The 20,375-nt window shown below is 39.2% G+C and overlaps 1 protein-coding gene across 1 annotated transcript in view; it reads left to right on the top strand.

The window, feature by feature from the left end:
* Positions 1 to 18,038, top strand: part of SLC35G2 (solute carrier family 35 member G2) — a 40,612-nt gene extending 22,574 nt beyond the window's left edge. The window contains exon 2 of the mRNA XM_040636780.1: positions 16,372 to 18,038. Coding sequence (XP_040492714.1) covers positions 16,390 to 17,628 — 1,239 coding nt within the window. The 5' untranslated portion in view covers positions 16,372 to 16,389 and the 3' untranslated portion in view covers positions 17,629 to 18,038. The remainder of the gene's footprint in view (positions 1 to 16,371) is intronic.
* Positions 18,039 to 20,375: the final 2,337 nt, after the last annotated feature.

Genomic DNA, 20,375 nt, shown 5'->3' with positions numbered 1-20,375 from the left:
GCACATTGCTTTAGTGTGCTTCACAGATAGTGCATTTTTACTAATTGAGGCTTTGTGGCAACCTTGTGTCTATTGGTGTCATTTGTCCCACAACATTTGCTCACTTCATGTCTGTATCACATTTTGATAATTTTTGCAACATTTCAGAGTTTTTCATTATTGATATATTTGTTATGGTGATCTGTGATCAGTGATTTTTGATGTTACTATTGTAACTGTTTTGGAGTTCCATGAACTGTGTCCATATAAGATTGCAAACTTAATAAATGTTGTATGGGTTCTGACTACTCCATTGACTAGCTGTTCCCCTCTTTCTCTCTCTCCTCAGGCCTCCTTATTCCCTGAGATACAACATTAAAATTAGGCTAATTAATAACCCAACAATGGCCTGTAAGTATTCATGTGCAAGGAGGAGTCTCATGTCTCTTACTTTAAAGGCCATAAGTGATTAAGCTTAATGAGGAAGGCCTGTTGAAGGCCAAGGTAGGTTGTAAGCTAGGACGCTTGTGCAAAAAGCCAAGTGGTGGATGCAGAGGAAAAGTTCTTGAAGGAAATTAAATGAGATACTCCAGGGAACACACAAGTATAACAAGGCAAGACAGCCTTATTGCTGACACGGAGAACGTTTTATGGTCTGGATAGAGGATCAAACCAGTCATAACATTTCCTTAATGGGAAATTAAGCAAAAAATTAAGCAAAGCCCTGACTCTCCTCAATTCTATGAAGGCTGAGAGAGGTAAGGAGGTTATTTTCGAAAGAAAATCTTGAAACTAGCAGAGGTTGGTTCATGAAGTTTAAGGAAAGAAGCATCTCCATGACATTGAAGTGCAAGCAGCAAGTGCTGGCGTAGAAGCTGCAGCAAATTATCCAGAAGATCTTAACGAAGGTGGCTGCACTAAACAGCAGATTTCCGTTGTAGGTAGAAACCGCCTTCTATTGGAAGAAGATTCCATCTAGGACTTTCATAGCTAGAGAGAAGTCAATGCCAGGCTTCAGAGCTTCAAAGGACAGCATGACCCTCTTGTTAGGGGCCAGTGCAGCTGGTGACTTTAAGTTGAAGCCAATGGTCATTTATCACTCCAAAAATCCTAGAGCCCTTAAGAATTATGCTAAATTTACTCTGCCGGTGCTCTCTTTAAATGGAACAGCAAAGCCTGGACAACAGTACATCTGTTTACAACATGGTTCACTGAATACTTTAAGCCCACTATTGAGAGCTACTGCTCAGAAAAAAAAAATTCCTTTCAAAATATTACTGCTCATTGACAATGTACCTAGTCACCAAGAACTCTGATGGAGATGTCTAAGATTAATGTTGTTTTCATGCCTGCTAACACAACCACCACTTTGAAGCCCATGGATCAAGGAGTAATTTCAACTTTCAAGTCTTACTATTTAAGAAATACATTTCAAGGAGTACCTGGGTGGCTCATTCAGTTAAGCATTTGCCTTTAGCTCGGGTCATGATCTCAGGGTCCTGGGATCGAGCCCTGCATTGGGCTCCCTGCTTAGTGGGGAGCCTGCTTCTCCCTCACCTCCCCACTCATGCTCTCTCTTGCTATCTTGTCCCAGAGATTTGCCATTTTTTTTGAAGATTTTATTTATTTATTTTACACACACACACACACAGAGAGAGAGAGAGAGAGAGAGAGTACAAGCAGGGGGAACAGCAGGTAGAGGGAGATTCTCTCTTGGGAAAAGCAGACTGACCTGAGCTGAAGGCAGATGCTTAACTTACTGAGCCACCCAGGCGCCCTGAGATTTGCCATTTAGATGTCATTAAGAACATTTGTGATTCATGGAAAGAGGTCAAAATAACAACATTAACAGAAGTTTGGAAGAAGTTGATTCTAACCCCCATGGATGACTTTGAGGGGTTCAAGACTTCAGTGGAGGAAGTCAACTGCAAATGTGTAGAAATAGCAAGAGAACTAGAATTAGAAGTGGAGCCTGAAGATGTAATGGAATTGCTGAAGTCTCATTATAAAACTAACAGACGAGAAGTTGCTTTGTATGGATGAGCAAAGGAGTGGTTTCTTGAGATGGCATCTACGCCTGGTGAAGGTGTTGTGAAGACTGTTGAAATGGCAGCAAAGGATTTAGAGTATTATATAAACTTAGCTGATAAAACAGTGGCAGGGTTTGAGGGGATTGACTCCAATTTTGTTTTTTGGGTTTTTTTTTAAGTGTTTTAAAAAAGACTTTATTTATTTATTTGACAGAGAGAGAGAGAGAGAGCACAAGCGGGGGGAGCAGCAGAAGGAAGGGGAGAAGCAGGCTCCCCAGTGAGCAGGGAGCCTGATGCGGAGTTCAATCCCAGGACCCTGGGATCATGACCTGAGCCGAAGGCAGACACTTAACCGACTGAGCCACCCAGGTGCCCCTTGACTCCAATTTTGAAAGAAGTTTTACTGTGGATGAAATGCTTATCAAACAGCATCACATCCTACAGAGAAATCATTTGTGAAAGGAAGAGTCAACCAATGTGGCAAACTTCATTGTTCTCTTATTTTAGAAATAATTGTCCCAGCCACCCCAAACTTCAGCAACCACCATCTGATCTATCAGCAGCCATCAACATCAAGACAAAACCCTCCACCAGGAAAAAGATTATGACTTGCTGAAAGCTCAGATGATGATTAGAATTTTTTGACAATAAAATATTTTAAAATTAAGGTATGTACATTTTAAAGACATAATGCTATTGCACACTTAATAGACTCCAGTACAGTATAAACATAACTTTTATATGCACCGGGAAACCAGAAAATTAATTTGACTTGTTTTATAGTGGTATTTGCTTTATTGAGGTGGTCTGGAACTGAACCCTCAATTTCTTTGAAGTATGCCTATATATGTACATCCTATTGATTCTGTTTCTCTGGAGAGCTGTCACTGATACAGAGGGTAAAGGCAGAAAATAGGGAAAATTCTTCTGAACATTTCTGTAATTTTAATTATCAAGAGAAACAAGGTTTTCAGTTACCTAAGATTACCAATAACTTAGCAGATACTAAGAGAGGGATTATGTGGATATCTGGGCCTGTAAGACCCTACAGAGATGTCAGTATTCTTTTTTTTTTCTTTTTTATAAAATGAAGTATAATTGACATACAATATCCTATTAGTTTCAGGTATACACCATAGTGGTTTGATATTTTAAACATTAAAAAATTGATCCTCACAAATCTAGTTACAATCTGTCACCATACAAAGTTATTAAATATTATTGACTGTATTCCCTATGCTGTATTCTTCATCCTCATGACTGATTTTATAGCTGGAAGTTTGTACCTCTTAATACCCCTCACCTATTTCATCACCCCCCAGCCCCTCCCCTCTCTGGTAGCCAACAGTTTGTTTCTTATATCTATGAGTCTATTACTGTTTTAGTTTGTTTTGTTCCTTAGATTCCACATATAAGTAAAATCATACAGTATATGCCTCTCTCTATCTGACTTTTTTCACTGAACATAATACCCTCTAGGTCCATCCATGTTGTCACAGATGGTAAGATACCATTCTTTTTTAATGACTGAGTCCATTGTATATATATACCACATCTTTATCCATTCATCTATCAATGAACATTTAGGTTGTTTCCATTTCTTGGCCATTGTACATAATGAACATAGGGATGCATATCTCTCGAATTGGTGTTTTCGTTCTTTCGGATAAATAACCAGAAGTGGGATTGCTGGATTATATGGTAGTTATATTTTTAATTTTTTGAGGACTCTCTATACTTTTATCCCTAGTGGCTGCACCAATTTTCATTCCTGCCAACAGTGTTAGAGAGTTCTCTTTTCTCCACATCCTCCCCAACAATTGGTATTTTTTGCCTTCTTGATAATAGCCAATCTGATTATGTGTGGGTGGTATGAGGTGGTAGCTCATTGTGTTTTTGATTTGCATTTCACAAACACAAAAATGTTGTGTTCACAAACACAAAAATGCCAGTTGGCCATCTGTACGTCTTCTTTGGAAAAATGTCTATTCCAGTCCTCTGTCCATTTTCAGTCTGGTTGGTTTTTTGATATTAAGTTGTGTAAGTTCTTTATATATTTTGGATTTTAAACCCTTATTGGATCTATGATTTGCAAATATCTTCTCTGAGTCGGAAGTTTGCCATTTTGTTTTGTTAATGCTTTCCTTACAAAGGCTTTTTAGCTTGAGGTAATTCCCTTTGTTTGTTTTAGCTTTTGTTGCCATTGCCTGAGGAGACCGGTCCAAAAAAATATTGCTAAAACCAATGTCAGAGAGCTCACTGCTTGTGGTTTCTTCTAGGGGTTTTATGGTTTCAGGTCTTACATGCAAGTCATTAATCCATTTTGAATTGTGTGCGAGCACAAGCAGGGAGGAGAGGGAGAAGCAGGCTCCATGCTGAGCAAGGGGGCTGATGTGGTATTTGATCCCAGGACCCCAGGATCATGACCTGAGCTGAAGGCTTAAGCCACCGAGCCACCCAGGGGTTCCTGAGATGTCAGTAGTCTCTTAATATTCCCTATTCTTTTCCATGTCTCCCTCTTGGTTTTGAAATCCATTTCATTCTATCCAAAAAACATTTACTGAGTGCCACTATGTTCCAGGTACTGTGTTAGGAGCTAAGGATAAAATGGTGAGAAAGTCTGCTATCAAGAAGTATACCATCTGGTGGGAAAGACAGGATATAAACAAATGAATTCAGGGACAGAGGGGCACAACAATGGGAGAGGCCAAGGAAGACTGCAAAGGAGGAAGTAACAGCTTGAGCAAACCACTAAAGCACAAATATGAGCTCAACAGAGAGACAAGGACAAAAAGGGGGAGGACCAGGTCATTCCAGGCAGATAGAATAATGTGAAAGAAAAACTAAAATATATTGAACACTTGCTAGATGCCAGATACTAAATGTTTTGTGTGTATTAACTGATTGATTGATTTTTAAAGATTTCATTTATTTATTTGAGAGAGAGAGACAGCCAGCAGAGGGAGGGGCAGATGGAGAGGGAGAGGCAGAGAACCTCAAGCAGACCCCATGCTGAGCATGGAGCCTGAGGTGGGACTCCATCCCACAACCCTGAGATCATGACTTGAGCCAAAACCAAGAGTCGGACACCCCACCAACTGAACCACCCAGGCACTCCTGCAATAACTGATTTAGTTGTCTCATTCTACCCTATGAGGTAGTATTATCATTATCGTATTTTACAGAAGAGGAAATAGGCAAAGAAGTTACACAGTTGCCTAAAGCCATATATTTAATAAGTTCTGAGTTAAGATTCAAATCCAGTCAGTCTGGCTTCAGTATTCATTTTGTTTTGTTTTGTTTTGTTTTAAATTTCCAGCCCTGTGCTACTCTGTCTTCTTCAATCATGCAGCAGTGCATGGAATTGTTAGATCTTAAAGCCAGAAGGGCCCTTAGATAACCAATTAGGTGGTTCTTGCATAAGCAAATTATGCATTAGGATTGCTAGGGAGGTTTTAAAAAAATACCAGTGCCTAGCATTGCCGCCTCCTTTCCCCCAAGCCACACAGGAGAAACTGCAACTCTGCTCCCCCCCTACGGCTTTTTAAAACTTAAAACTTGTGGTAAAATATACATAACACAAAAATTACCGTATTAGCTTTGTTTAAGTGTATAAGTCAATGCCATTAATTATATTCACAATGTTGTACAACCATTAGTACTATTTCCAAACCATTTTCCTTACCCCAAACAGAATCTCTATAACTATTGAGCATAATTCCCCATTTTCCCTCCTCCCAGCACCTGGTAACTTCTAATCTATTTCCTCTTTTTATGAACTTGCCTATTCCAAATACCTCATTTAAGTGGAATTATACAATAGCTGTCCTTTTGTGTCTGGCTTATTTAATTAGCATAATGTCTTCAAGGTTTGTCCATGTCGTAGTATATATTGGAACTTCGTTCATTTTTATGGCTGAATAATATTTGATTGTATGAATATACCACATTTTCTTTATCCATTCATCTGTTCAGGCACATAGGTTCTCCTCCCCCACTCCCACCCCCTGCCCACCAAACACATGCTGGAGGAACCAGTACTTTTTTTTAGAGAGAGGGAGAGAGGGAGAGAAGGAGGAGGGAGGGGGGAGAGGGAGAGAGAGAATCCCAAGCAGGCTTCTTACCCAGGATGGAGCACGACGCAGGGCTCATCTCATGACCCTGAGATCATGACCTGAGCCTGAGCTGAAATCAAGAGTTGGACACTTAACCAACTGAGCTACCCAGGCACCCCAGGAACTACTACTTTCTAAAACTTAACATTGTCATACACAAAGAGAATAAAATGACAAGAGGAGGCAGAGGCTGAGTATCAAGTGGCACGGGGAAGAGGCCCAGAGGAGTGAAAATGTGTACAATTAGTTTGAATGGCAGGAAGCCAGGTTTTAGGGTGAGATTCTCAGTGGTAGGAGTGGTCATGTAATTGAGATTTTTCTCCTACTTTCTATACAGGTATATTGTCATCATCACCCCTATTACCTGTCAGAGAACGTATGATTTCAGGAACATGAAAATAGTTTTGTTATTCTGAAAGCAGAATGTGTTCTGACAGTGATACTGCTTCATTTAAGGCAATGAAATAAATATTTTTTGTGAGATCATTTGCATGAATAAGTGGTAGCTACTCCTGGGCTAGAACATCACACAGGGCTCCTGTGGGGGACGGAGTAAAGTTGAGAAGGTAAAGTAGGGNAAGAGGGAGGGGATTGGGAAGAGGAGAGGAGAGAAGAGTAGGGAGGAGAGACTAATTTGGGGTACCGTGTGACGAAGTTCTAGACAACCTCCTGGAACAAATTCTTTTTAACAATAGAACCTCCTGACCTGCTCCACGTTGCCTACCTGGTGCCCTTCACACACAGTGTGTCCAATAATGTCCATCAAATTAGTTTCCTGAAGTAAATACCTTCTTTTACCTCCTTTTAAGTTCTTTCAGTTTAAAGTGAGGTAGGTCATTGGCTTTCTCCCAATTTTTAATGTTCCATCCCCAACAATGCTCCCCTACTCTTAAACTTCCTAAGGTTTCACTTCCTCTCAAAGCTGAGTTGACCCACGTTTAGTGCTTAGCACATTATCTGTAAAATGTAAATAGCAATGTATCTGGCTATTGATGGTATTGCTATTATTTTCTTCCATCTTTCCTTCTGTTTTCTGGATTTTAGAGCCGTTAGTTTGCCTTTCTTTATTCTATCTGATTTCCTATTCTTGCTTTTTATCCTATTTCTGATTGTTTCTGTTAGAGTGCTGAAAATATTGTCATGATGTTTGGCTAAATCAAGGTCTTCTTTGTCTCCTTAGTCTCTTTCTGATAGCTCATTGCAAGGGTGCTTTAATCTAAGTGTTACAAAAGGGGAAATGATTATTTGCCTTATATATTTTTTTCCTAAGAGAGATGTAAACGGACTGCTCTTTGTCAGCAATAATCTGATGTAATATGAGTGATATTTTTATTGAAAGTTCTGCCATTACATATAGTATATATGAGCCAAGTAATACATCTGAATTTGCTCTGAAATTATTTATATTATTATATAATATATATAATATATATTGTATATAATATATAATATTATATAATATTATAGTATATATACAATATATATTATAATAATATAATATTACTATATTATATATAGAGGTCATATTCAGTTGGTTTACCATAGGAGAGTACTAGACTCTATGTCTCCTCTTATTATTTATTCTTCTGTCATATTTGCCTACGATGGGTTCCTATATAATCTGAGTATTTGATTGAAGTCTTGTACCATTAACTTTTCCTGTACCCCTCTTTTATATCTTCATTAACTGTTCAGTTTCATTTTTTGATATATACTTGGTTCGTTTTGATTATTTGCCACTTCCATGCAACATGAATATTATCACACCTTCTAAGAAAGGCAAACATGTAATTCCTCATGATAAATTCTTCTCTTCCCAAGTGTGCCTGATACAAGATAGAGCATGTCCTTTACCTTCTACTCTGTTATTTCTCACTTATTATCAATATTCTTGTCTTTCAGACTCTATTAGTTTACTTAAGAAGTAATTTTCTAGTTTGAGAGGTGGGAGTTTAGAAGCAGTGTACCTTTACACAAAGATACAGGCTCAAAGAGTATTAATAAAGTACAAGCAAACTTAAATGCTGCCTCGAGTCGCTCCTGATCTTTAGGAGTTGCAGTGGGGAAAAGAGAAGGATCCCTATTCAAAGAGGAGTGTTAAGGGTTATGCCAGCCAGGGTTTAGCCTAAGGATGGATAGAATCATGCTGGTAGCCTTTGGAGCATCAGAATGTGGGCCCTTTTCATCAACTTGGAGGGAAGAATGGCTTCTCTCAGCAGGTCTCAGGACAGAACCTCTGCATGTCCTGATGTCTCAAGATATCCTGGAAAGGTGGTTGTTGCGTCCTCCCTTTTAGGTGATCAGTTAGGTGTAGTCTTTTCATTTTCACTCAGGGACAGGACTATCCAAGCAAAGTGGGGTAATAAGGTGTCTTAGGGCTAGACTGCTCAGGTCTAAGGTAGTAACCTAGCAGTTCTTTATATTTATTTAAAAGCCAATTTTATTCATAAGTTTTAAGTATCACGTTAGTACTTATATTTAAACCACTATATTATAAAAAAATTGTAGTAGCCAGATTTATAGCTAAGGCTTTAAAAAAAAAGATTTTATTTATTTATTTGAGTGAGAGACAGAGAGAGCACCAGCAGGGGAAGGGGCAGAAGGAGAGGGACAGGCAGACTCCTCAGTGAGTGGGGAGTCTGACACAGGGCTCAGTCCCAGGACTCCCAAGATTGTGATCTGAGCTGAAGTCAAATGCCTAACCAACTGAGCTACCCAGGCACCCCTATAGCTAAGACTTTTTTTTCTCTTTTTAAAAAAATTTTTTTATAATAATTTTTTATTGTGTTATGTTAGTCACCATTCAGTACATCCTTAGTTTTTGATGTAATGTTCCATGATTCATTACAGCTAAGACTTTTTATCACTATAGGGATCATTCTGGTAACTTAAGAAAGAAACCCTTACTATCAGGTAGCCTTTGCTTTAGGTACTATGAGGGGATTGTCCCAAGGATTCCTACCAAGACAGTAGGAAAGTCAGTGTTAATTTTCTCAGTTTTAGGAGAAAACTGATCGTGGGCCTTATGCAGTAGAATGTACTTAGGAAACAGTGCCTCTTTTGGACAAAAATATTGATTTCAGGGGCGCCTGGGTGGCACAGCGGTTAAGCGTTTGCCTTCGGCTCAGGGCGTGATCCCAGCGTTATGGGATCGAGCCCCACATCAGGCTCCTCCGCTATGAGCCTGCTTCTTCCTCTCCCACTCCCCCTGCTTGTGTTCCCTCTCTCGCTGGCTGTCTCTATCTCTGTCGCATAAATAAATAAAATCTTTAAAAAAAAAATATTGATTTCAGGCTTGCCACACTCAATTGTCCCTACTGTGCAAGCAGACACCAAATTGTGTGTCCTTTTGACCCATTTGTGTTGAGCATTTCAGGTTGGTACATTTGTAGCCAGGCAGGCTGGTCCTCTGGTCCTCTTGTTTCATATTCCGTCTACTCAGCTGAGTTGTTCTACACAACTGAAATGCACACCTCTGCCTTGGAGGGCACCTTCTCACATAAATCTTTGTTAGAAGAGCTCTGAGCCGTGAGATTAGTTCAGACCCTTTGCCTCTGTGAGGAAGGAGAAGTAGAGTTGGCACATTGATCAGAGCAACTTTGAACAGGTGGTAGATCACTGAACTGCACTGTGGTCTTGCATGGGAGATATCAAAATACTAGAAGTGCGAAATCATTAAAAAGACAAACTGATTTTGAAGAGAGCTGATCAAAGGATCCCAATAATTACCATCTAAAACTCTTTCTCTTAAAATAGACATCATTATTACTCTGGTTGGTGGCAGAGCCAGAACTCAAAACCAACATTTCTTTAAATTTATTACCTCTAGAAAAAATGTTTTTTTCTCCTCTATACTTGATAAATTGTTACATATGCATACAGTTAATTCAGGTATCCTTTTTACCTGGAAACTTGCTAAGACTCCCCCATAACTGGGTTAGATGCCCTTTGTATTTGCTCCATCTCCTTGAATTTCATGTAGCTTGCATTATTAACTTATTAAAATATTAAATTTTGACTTTCCTTGTCTCTTCCATAGTCTGCGAGCTCTATGAGTACAGTGAGTTTTATCTTTGTATTTATAGAGTCTAGCATGGTGCTGGGCTTATGGTACCTCAGTATTTATTGAGATGGACACATGTTGACTTACATGTGCAAAAATGTAAGAACTAGTTAGGATTTCAGGTTCTGTTTAAGAACTGTATTCATGAAACCTGAAATTAAATGAAATTAATGAAATTAATTAAATGAAATTAAATGAAAATTAGAGAGGTGATTTTTACGTATCTTTTAGTATAAGGTGATTTTTGAATCAGTGGGATACAATATAATATTAATAGTGTTGAGAGACACCTGTTATAGACTAATCCATTGACAGAAAGAACAAAAATTGCACAGTGCAAATAATAGTTTAAAGTATGCAGTTGGACTAGGATTAAATACTCTAATGTATGCTTAACAGGATGTAGAATAAAACTTTTCTCTTGCTTCGGAATGAACATCCATGATCCTAAAATGAAAAGGGGAACATTTTGCCCTATTTCCTTTCCTTTCCCTTTCCTTCCCTTCCCACCTTCCTTCCTTTTAGCTTGAACTCATGACCCTGAGATCCAGACCTGTGTAGAGATCACTTAACTGACTGAGCCACCCAGGCACCACCAAATGTTCCACTTTCAAAAGCCCATCAGTTAGGGCCAGATATAAGAGGACTTTCACTTCAGCTATCACTGAGATCACTATTCTTTCCCATTCCTTAAAATACTGGGGAGGACAGTAGGGTGTTCCAGTTATCTACTGCAGGTAACAAATCACTCCAAAGCTGAGTAGCTTAATGCAGCAATCATTTTATTATCTATTATAGTTTCTGTAGAATTTCAGGAATTTGGGAAGGACTTGGCAGGAGATTCCGACTCAGGGTCTCTTCTATACTTGAAGTCAGGTGGGTGACTACAGTTGGAACAGCAGGGGGTTGGAGCAGCTGGAGGGGGTTGGCCAAGTGAGGACCTTCCATATGGTTTTTCTGCGTGGGCTAGTTTGAGCTTCCTCGTACCTTGGTAGCCTCAGAGCAGTCAGACTGCTTATCTGTTGGCTTAGAGCTCCAAGCACAAGTATTGCAGCTAGGAAGGCATAGCTATAGCACCTTTTATGACCTAGCCTCAGAAGTCACAATATGTCACCTCTGCCATACTCTATTGGTTGAAACTGTCACAAAAGCCTACCTACTTTTAATGGGAGGGGATATAGACTCCACCTCTGTATTTAATAATGTTAAATTCACATTTTAAAAAATCCCAAACATTAAGTATGGGAGATACTAGATTTGTGGTTCTCTTCGGAAAGTATAGTCTGTCACAGGGGTCATATTATCTGTTACGGGTCTTTGGTTTAAGAAAAATGTTATGCCTTGGATGGCACTGGAGGAGATAATGCTAAGTGAAATAAGTCAAGCAGAGAAAGACAACTATCATATGATTTCTCTCATCTATGGAACATAAGAACTAGGATGATCAGTAGGGGAAGAAAGGGATAAAGAAAGGGGGGGGTAATCAGAAGGGGGAATGAAACATGAGAGACTATGGACTATGAGAAACAAACTGAGGGCCACAGAGGGGAGGGGGGTGGGGGAAGGGATAGGCCGGTGATGGGTAGTAAGGAGGGCACGTATTGCATGGTGCACTGGGTGTTATACACAACTAATGAATCATCTAACCTTACATCGGAAACCGGGGATGTACTGTATGGTGACTAACATAATATAATAAAAAATCATTATAAAAAAAAAAAAGAAAAAAAAAAAGAAAAATGTTATGCTTTTTCCTTATGGGAGAAGGGAGAGGCAAGTCCCCCCTTCTAGCTGAGTGTGAAGGTAACCAGATCATTATGTGCAATGATTGAATGTACCTTCTCATTCCCCATTTGGAAGCCTGTTTAGACAGCACATTTTAATTTGCCCTTCACTTGCCTGAACAAAGAAAAATAAAATTGGAGAGGAGGGGGCAGCGGCAGATGATCTGTACGCTCACTGGAGTGGTAACGATAGGTGAGTTCCTGGGACCGAGTGGATACTGTTGGTGCCTGCCCAAGAGAGCTGTCTGTGGGCCATAAGACCTAGGTTAAGAGGCGCTCTCACATCAGGGATTTATGCACTGGGGAGGTCCTACAAAATTTACCCAAGATAGCCTGTATTTGGATACCTACAACCTTGAGAGTATCAGTGACCTATCAGAGTTAACAGAGAAACAAAGACAACAATGAAGGAGTGAATTCCAACATGTTATCAGAGTCAGGGTTCAACCTAAGGCCCAGAACCAGTAAGAGATTTATTACAAGGAATTGGCTAATATAATTGTGGGGGCTGGATAAAAGAGTCTGAAGTCTTTAGGGCAGGCAGTCAAGAAGAGAAGATCAAGAGCATGTTGGAACCCCATGAGCACAGGCTGAAGCTTGTTGCCCATAGGCAGTAAGGAAAAGATCATGAGCAGGCTGGAACTCCAAGGGCATCAATAATCTCCAAGCTCAAGAAAGGCCTAAGCCCTCTTTTAAAGGGCTTACCCAATTAGGTCAGGCCCATACAGAATAGACTTTTCTTTTGATTAACTTAAAGCCAACTGATTAGGGATTTTTTTTTTTTTCTAAGAGAGAGAGAGGGCATGTGTGAGTGGTGGTGGGGTGTGGGTGGGGTGGGGCAGAGGGAGCGGGAGAGAGAATCTTTTTTTTTTTTTAAGATTTTATTTATTTATTAACAGAGAGAGAGACAGCCAGCGAGAGGGGGAACACAGGCAGGGGGAGTGGGAGAGGAAGAGGCAGACTCCCAGCGGAGGAGCCCGATGTGGGGCTCGATCCCAGGACTCTGGGATCACGCCCTGAGCCGAAGGCAGACGCTCAGTGACTGAGCCACCCAGGCGCCCCAGGGAGAGAGAATCTTAAGCAGGCTCCATGCCCAGTGTAGAGCTGGACATGGGGCTCGATCTCATGACCCTGAGATCATGATGAGCTAAAATCAAAAGTTGGAGGCTTAACCAACTGAGCCACACAGATGCCCCTGATTAGGGACTTTTATCACATCTGTAAAATGCCTCCACAGCAACACCTATATTAACGTTTGATTAAATAACTGGGGAATGTAGTTCAGCCCAGCCACGTTTATACATCAAAAAGACATCACACAGTAGCAGCCAATATAAAACATTGTGTCCCTTTTCCTTCTTCCCTGGGCCAATACACCAGGGGAGCTGGAGCCTAGAATAGGAAGATGGAGGAGGTGTCCCAGAGGCAGACCGCAACGCCCTCCCGCAGACTCCAAAGGGAGGGAATGAGAGAAGGAGTAAAATGGCAGGCCACATCCTCTCCCTATCCATGTTCCTGGAGCTACAAATCTGGCCTGCAATGGGAAAGGGGAAAGCTTTGAATGGATATAGGACAAAATTTTAACAATGGACAGCACTCTTAACAATGAGAAGTTAAGAGTTCTAACAGATGTCAGCAACTGACTAGCAAGGAAAGGAGATTTCACATAGTAAATTCGGGTACAATGACTAGAGACAAAACTCCACTGAGTTGAGACAACTAAATAATAAAATGATTAGGGGTGCCTAGGTGGCTCAGTCGGTTAAGTGTCTGCCTTTGGCTTGGGTCATGATCCCAGGGTCCTAGGATCAAGCCCCAGGTCGGGCTCTCTGCTCAGCAGGGAGCCTGCTACTCCCTCTGCCTGCAGCTCTGCTGCTTGTGCTCTCTCTCTCTCTCTCCCTCTGTGAAATGGGTAAATAAAATCTTAAAGTTTTTCTTTAAATGACTAGATTACAAACATTAGAACTACTGCAGATGTTAGATAAGGAAGAAAAAAAAAATAAGAGGCTAGAGTGGCCAGGGAAGTCTTGTTTTTAGAAGGCAAAATTTGGACGGGCCCTTCTTAAAAGATGAGCAGTGTTTAGAAAGTTGGAGCAGAGGAAACAAGTGAGAATAAAGACTTGGAGAAATGACATGCACGTGTGGGGAGTGAGGTCAGGGAGGGCACTGGACTAATCACAGCAATATTTGTGTTAAGGAGCCAAGTATTGATAGGGGCTAGATGAGGCAGGGTCTGGAGAGCCAGGCAGAAGAGTTGAGATTCAGTGAGGTAGCCAGGAGAAAATCACTGTAAGTTCTTAAATGGGGAAAGCTTAAGGGAAATATTTGTTTTGTTTTGAATCTTTTAAAGACAGATTAAAGTGATAGTGGTTTAATATAGATGGACTTTAAGGGAGAAGGACTGGGGCTACTTAGGATGTGGTTACACTATTCTAGACAGGAATTCACAATAAACTGATCCAGAATCACAAAGGTAAAATGGAATTGGAGAAGGATAAATCTGAGAAATATTTCAAAGACAAGAAAATTAAGATTGATGACAAAATGGAAGTGTGACAACAGAAAGGATAATTCAGAGTATTCCTTTGTTTCTAGCTTGGGAAACTGGAGAAATGGTGGTATTGCAAACATAAATTCAGTGAGGTATTGAGGAGAAAAATCACTTTAAGTTAGGGAAGGAATATCTATTTGGGAGACCAAGACTATTCAATTTGGGATTGTTGAAGCTGAAGTCACAATCTGATACAAATTAGAATAAAAGAACATCAGATTAGCTTGATAGTAATATGTAGGAAGGACTGCAAGTGGGAGGTCCAGGTTAGGAAAACGAAGAATTTGGAAGCACGGGTGGCTTTTTTTTTTTTTTTTTGCATGATTTCTTCCACCTGAAGATAGTGTCATTTAGAAGAAAAAAGAGTAAAGAGGAATGAAACAGTTGGCTACCCCAATGGTGTCAAAGAACAAAATAGGATTTGATTTCTAGACCGTGGTTTAAGATCCTGTAACTGGTGAGTTTTGGGCAAGGATAGGGACTATGTCATAAGGACAAAAAAACAAAAAGGTTTACTCTTTTTTATTTTTTATTTTTATTTTTTAGAGGGGAGGGGAGGAATCATTGGGAAGGAAAGAGGAAATTGTTCTTAGAAAAAAAGAACAAAAAGAGAACTGAGTGAATAAATACAAGTCTTGGAGAAAGAATAACAATGTAGAGGATACCCAGTGTTTCAAGAAAGGTAAAATGTGAAAGAAAAAGAAAGGAAGCTGAATTCTTGTTAACATTTATTGAGAATTCATGATATGCTAGCACTGTGGCAAATTCTTTATATGCATTATCTCATTTAATCCTTACAAGTTTTTTTTTCCACTTAACAAAACATCATGGACATATCTGTGTCAATAAAAATCTGTATCATTTTTAATGGATATATAGCATAGTATTCCATTGTATGAAGGGTCATTGTGGTAAGCTACAGTGAACCCCCATTCATACATTTTTTCTACACTTTTTTGTATGCTCTTTTTCTTAGCAGATGAACATCTTGTTTTAGTTTGTAATTTAATTTTTTGAACAATATTGTGATTCAAAAATAAAAATACAAAAATGTATACAGTATAAATGTTGTCTTCCACTCTAATTCCCTGTTCCACCCTAACAATTATTAGTTTATTTTGTATCTTTCCATAATTTCTTTATGTTATCTAAGCACATATAAAAACATTATTTTTTCCTTTTTTTAAACATATAAGTGATCTTTCTTTAGGATAAAATCTTAGAAGTGATATTGCTAAATTAAAGGGCAGTTTCAGTTAAAATCTTAATATGTATTGACCAATTGCTTATCAGAAAGGTAGTATAGAACAACGATGCATGACTGTCACTAAATCCATTTTACTTATTTTCTAATTTTGATCTATTTATAAATACGAGTATTTATGAGGAATCCAGAATAAATGTTAAAAAGACTATAATTTGTACTATAAAGCTAATTGTGATATTATATAGAAGTGATTATACAAAAAACTTTGGACTTTCTGTTTAAAATTTATAATATAGATAGGAACTTGTGTTCCTTTTTTCTTTTCATTGTTGAAAAGGTTTTATCTATGTTGTTATTTACTTTTCTGTGTTTTTCTTATTGGATGAATGGGGAAACGGGTAGGAATGAAAAGATGAATGAACAATTTCAGTAGTTTGTGGTGTGAAGATAAGTAACAGAGCTGAATGAGACAAAGAATAAGCAGAATGAGAAATAGGGACAGGCATCAAATGAGAGTGAAAAATGCAGGTTTTTCACAACCTCTACTTTGTATGATTAAATTGGTGCATATGATTATGGTAGAAATTAAAACTAAATTTCAACTGAATATGTACATTAGTCTCTTTTTTTTCCCTTAAATAGAGTTGATTATCTGAAGAAATGGATACTTCTCCCTCCAAAAAATATCCAGTTAAAAAACGGGTGAAAATACATCCCAACACGGTAATGGTGAAATATACTTCCCATTATCCCCAGCCTGGAGATGATGGATATGAAGAAATCAATGAAGACTATGGGAATTTTATGGAAGAAAATCCAAAGAAAAGCCTGCTGAGCGAAATGAAAAGAAAAGGAAGAACTTTCTTTGGAACCATGGATACTCGTCCTCTGCCAACAGAAGACCCAATGAATAATGATATTGGACAATTCCAGAGCTTTGCAGAAAAAAATATTTTTCAATCCAGAAAAATGTGGATAGTGCTGTTTGGATCTGCTTTGGCTCATGGATGTGTAGCTCTTATCACTAGGCTTGTTTCTGATCGTTCTAAAGTTCCATCTCTAGAGCTGATTTTTATCCGTTCTGTCTTGCAGGTCTTATCTGTGTTAGTTGTGTGTTACTACCAGGAGGCCCCCTTTGGACCCAGTGGATACAGATTACGACTCTTCTTTTATGGTGTATGCAATGTCATCTCTATCACCTGTGCTTATACATCATTTTCAATAGTTCCTCCCAGCAATGGGACCACTATGTGGAGAGCCACGACCACAGTCTTCAGTGCCATTCTGGCTTTTTTACTTGTAGATGAGAAAATGGCTTATGTTGACATGGCTACAGTTGTTTGCAGCATCTTAGGTGTTTGTCTTGTCATGATCCCCAACATTGTTGATGAAGACAATTCTTTGTTAAATGCCTGGAAAGAAGCCTTTGGGTACACTATGACCGTGATGGCTGGACTGACCACTGCTCTTTCCATGATAGTATACAGATCTATTAAGGAGAAGATCAGCATGTGGACTGCACTGTTTACCTTTGGTTGGACTGGGACAATCTGGGGAATATCTACTATGTTTGTTCTTCAGGAACCCATCATCCCATTAGATGGAGAGACCTGGAGTTATCTCATTGCCATATGCGTCTGTTCCACTGCAGCATTCTTAGGAGTTTATTATGCTTTGGACAAATTCCATCCAGCTTTGGTCAGCACAGTACAACACCTGGAGATTGTAGTAGCTATGGTCTTGCAGCTTCTAGTGTTACACATATTTCCTAGTGTCTATGATGTTTTTGGAGGGGTAATCATTATGATTAGTGTTTTTGTCCTTGCTGGTTATAAACTTTATTGGAGGAATTTAAGAAGGCAGGATTATCAGGAAATACTAGACTCTCCCATTAAATGAATACTTGATTATTATCCTGTTAACATTTAGTTATTACTAGGTACACTGCCATTTTAATGTTTACCTATACATGTCTTGTGTTGTATAACTGACAGAGTGGTATATAAAATTAATATATGCAGATGTAGGAAATTTATTCTAGTCTAATATGTTATAAAAAACAAATATTAAATATGTGAAACACCATGAACCCAGTGTCTCTACTGTTGTTAACAAAAGGTGATTGTGGTAGGAGAATGTTAACTTTCATCACTAAAGGACGTAATACTTGAGGAAATGACTACTTTCAGATGGAACTTCTGTGGCCCTAAAAATTGTTCATGCCCAATGTTCTACAAATGTTTAATAAAAATCCTTCAATATTCAAAATCTTCCTTGGTGAAAAGTACACAATAAGATAAAATGCTTAATACCAAGCCCTGTTTTGTCATCTGCTTACATTAGAAACTAGAGGTGACTGGGTTGGGTAAGGGAGCTTGAGTTGAAGCAAGAAAGAGGGAACAAAGGAAAACAGCTGGTTTTTCAATGACCATAGTGGTTGTCCTACTTTCAAACAGGAAATTGGTCTTTCCTTTGCTATGGTTATATTAGGTAATGCATAGGAAATGGAAATAGGGAGAAGACTGGATTCTTGACAGCTCTACTTGGTTTATGCCATTTTGTGCCTGATGGTGGGAGACTTAATGTTGGGGCAGGGTCTATTTTTCCTCAGTTTTACAGTTCTTTTCCAAAACTTCCCTAGTTTATGATTTTGTAGCAAGTACATGTGTGAGCTGCAGTAAAGGTACTCCTTATCCCTGAAAAAAGATGCTAACAGGAATCACAGTATAGCAGAAAACTGATACAACATGGTAACTTGAAATTCTTTTCAAAAGGGCATAAAAGTTGGTAAAAGCATATAAGGTAGCATTAACTTGGGTCTAATTTGGGCAATTTTACTAATTTAGCACAACAAATGTTGATATGGTTATTAAGCTATTGTTATTTAGCACCAAATTCACTCTTCTGTACTTACTTCTGTGATGCTATGGCTCAGACCCTACAAATTATATTTTTCCTATGCTGGCTGGTGTCTCACTAGGTTCCATCAATAAAGGGCATTAGAGGGAGACTAGAAGACAGGAGAAGGGGAGAAAGGATTTCCTCCTTTCCATTTGTTTGCAGTTTCTGTCATTGTTACCCCAGCAATAAGCAATAGCCCTTCGCTCCAGCAGCAGCAATTGATCTTAGCCTTGAGGTTCTTTTGGTACTACTCCGTCCCCTAGCAGCCTCATCATATCCCTCTCAGTAGGAGGAGGACCAGCTAAATAGCATCCTTTCTGGGATCTGAGCTATAGCTCAGCTATGTCATTCCTCTGAGCTTCTGAGACCTTATAGTCCAACCTTGACCCCTCTTTTTCACTTGCCCTAGGGTGGTAGCTGCTCCGTACAGTTATCACCTCTGGGCTCCTGCAGTGCTCCCTTTTTGCTTTTTCAGTCCATCAATACCCAATACTAGATTCTTTCTGTTGTAATATCTTGTGATTTCTGTCTTCTTGACTAATATGTCTCTAAAACATTTCCCCAAAGAGCCCACCGTCATTAGTAGGGTATCTGTGCTTTTGGGATGATGTTAATGTTCAGATTTTCCAGGAATTACCAGACACTGGCTCTCAACTATCCAAACTGAAGAAATCCAAATTGAAGCACAGAAAGAAAAAGTTTTGGGGCGCCTGGGTGGCTCAGTCGTTAAGCGTCTGCCTTCAGCTCAGGGCGTGATCCGGGTGTTCTGGGATCAAGCCCTGCTCCTTCGCTGGGAACCTGCTTCTTCCTCTCCTGCTCCCTCCGCTTGTGTTCCCTCTCTCGCTGTCTGTCTCTCTCTCTGTCAAAAAAAAAAAGGAATCTTAAAAAAAATTTTTTTAAAAGAAAAAAAAAGTTTTGAAAAAAAAATGGGCAGAGCCTGGAATGGCCTGTACTAAGGACCAAGAAGTCTAGCATAAGTGTAATTGTAGTCTCAGAAAAGGAGAGAGAGGGAAAGGGGCAGAAAAAAATATTTGAAGAAATATTGGCCAAAAGATTTCTAAATTTGATAAAAGGAAACAACAACATGAATCAGTAATTCACAGATACAGGGAAATAAGTGAACCCCAAGCAGCATAAATACAAAGAAAACCACACCTAGAAACATAGTGCAACTGCTGATAAACAAAGATAAAGAAACAAAACTTTAAAAGCAGCAAGAAAAAAAGACATATGACATACGGGAAAATAGTAATACAGCTAGCTTCTCGTCAGAAACACTGGAGGCCAGAAAAAAAACCAATGACATTTTAAAGTGCTGAAGAAAACCCACCTGATGGCTTCTTATCACCTATAGGATAAAGGCTAAGGTCCTTAACTTCTATAACCTGCTATTGCTTACTTTTCTAGTCATCTTCCGCTCCAGCAATATTGTGTAATACCTTTTCAATTGTGTAATACCTTTTTAAATGCAGGCCCCTCTATGTGGAAAACCCATCTCATCTTTGCCTGCTTATTTGCCTGACTAGCCTGACCACACGACTCCCCCTGTGGTTTAATGTCTCCCTGCCCATATCTATAGTTGTCTTAACTATGTTAATAATAAATATATTTAAATCTCATTCTCTGACACTGGATTGAGCTCCTTTCAGTTAAGGCTGATCTTTAGATTTCCAGCATCTATTATAGTGCCTACCACAGAGTGGACTCGGTGAATTTTTGTTGAATTAATTCCAATAAAGGCATAA

The sequence above is a fragment of the Ursus maritimus genome, unplaced genomic scaffold (assembly GCF_017311325.1).
Source record: "Ursus maritimus isolate PB19 unplaced genomic scaffold, ASM1731132v1 scaffold_20, whole genome shotgun sequence".
NCBI classification, from domain to species: domain Eukaryota; kingdom Metazoa; phylum Chordata; class Mammalia; order Carnivora; family Ursidae; genus Ursus; species Ursus maritimus.
Note: the sequence above shows the minus strand (reverse complement) of the source record. Positions and strands in the feature narration are given on the sequence as shown.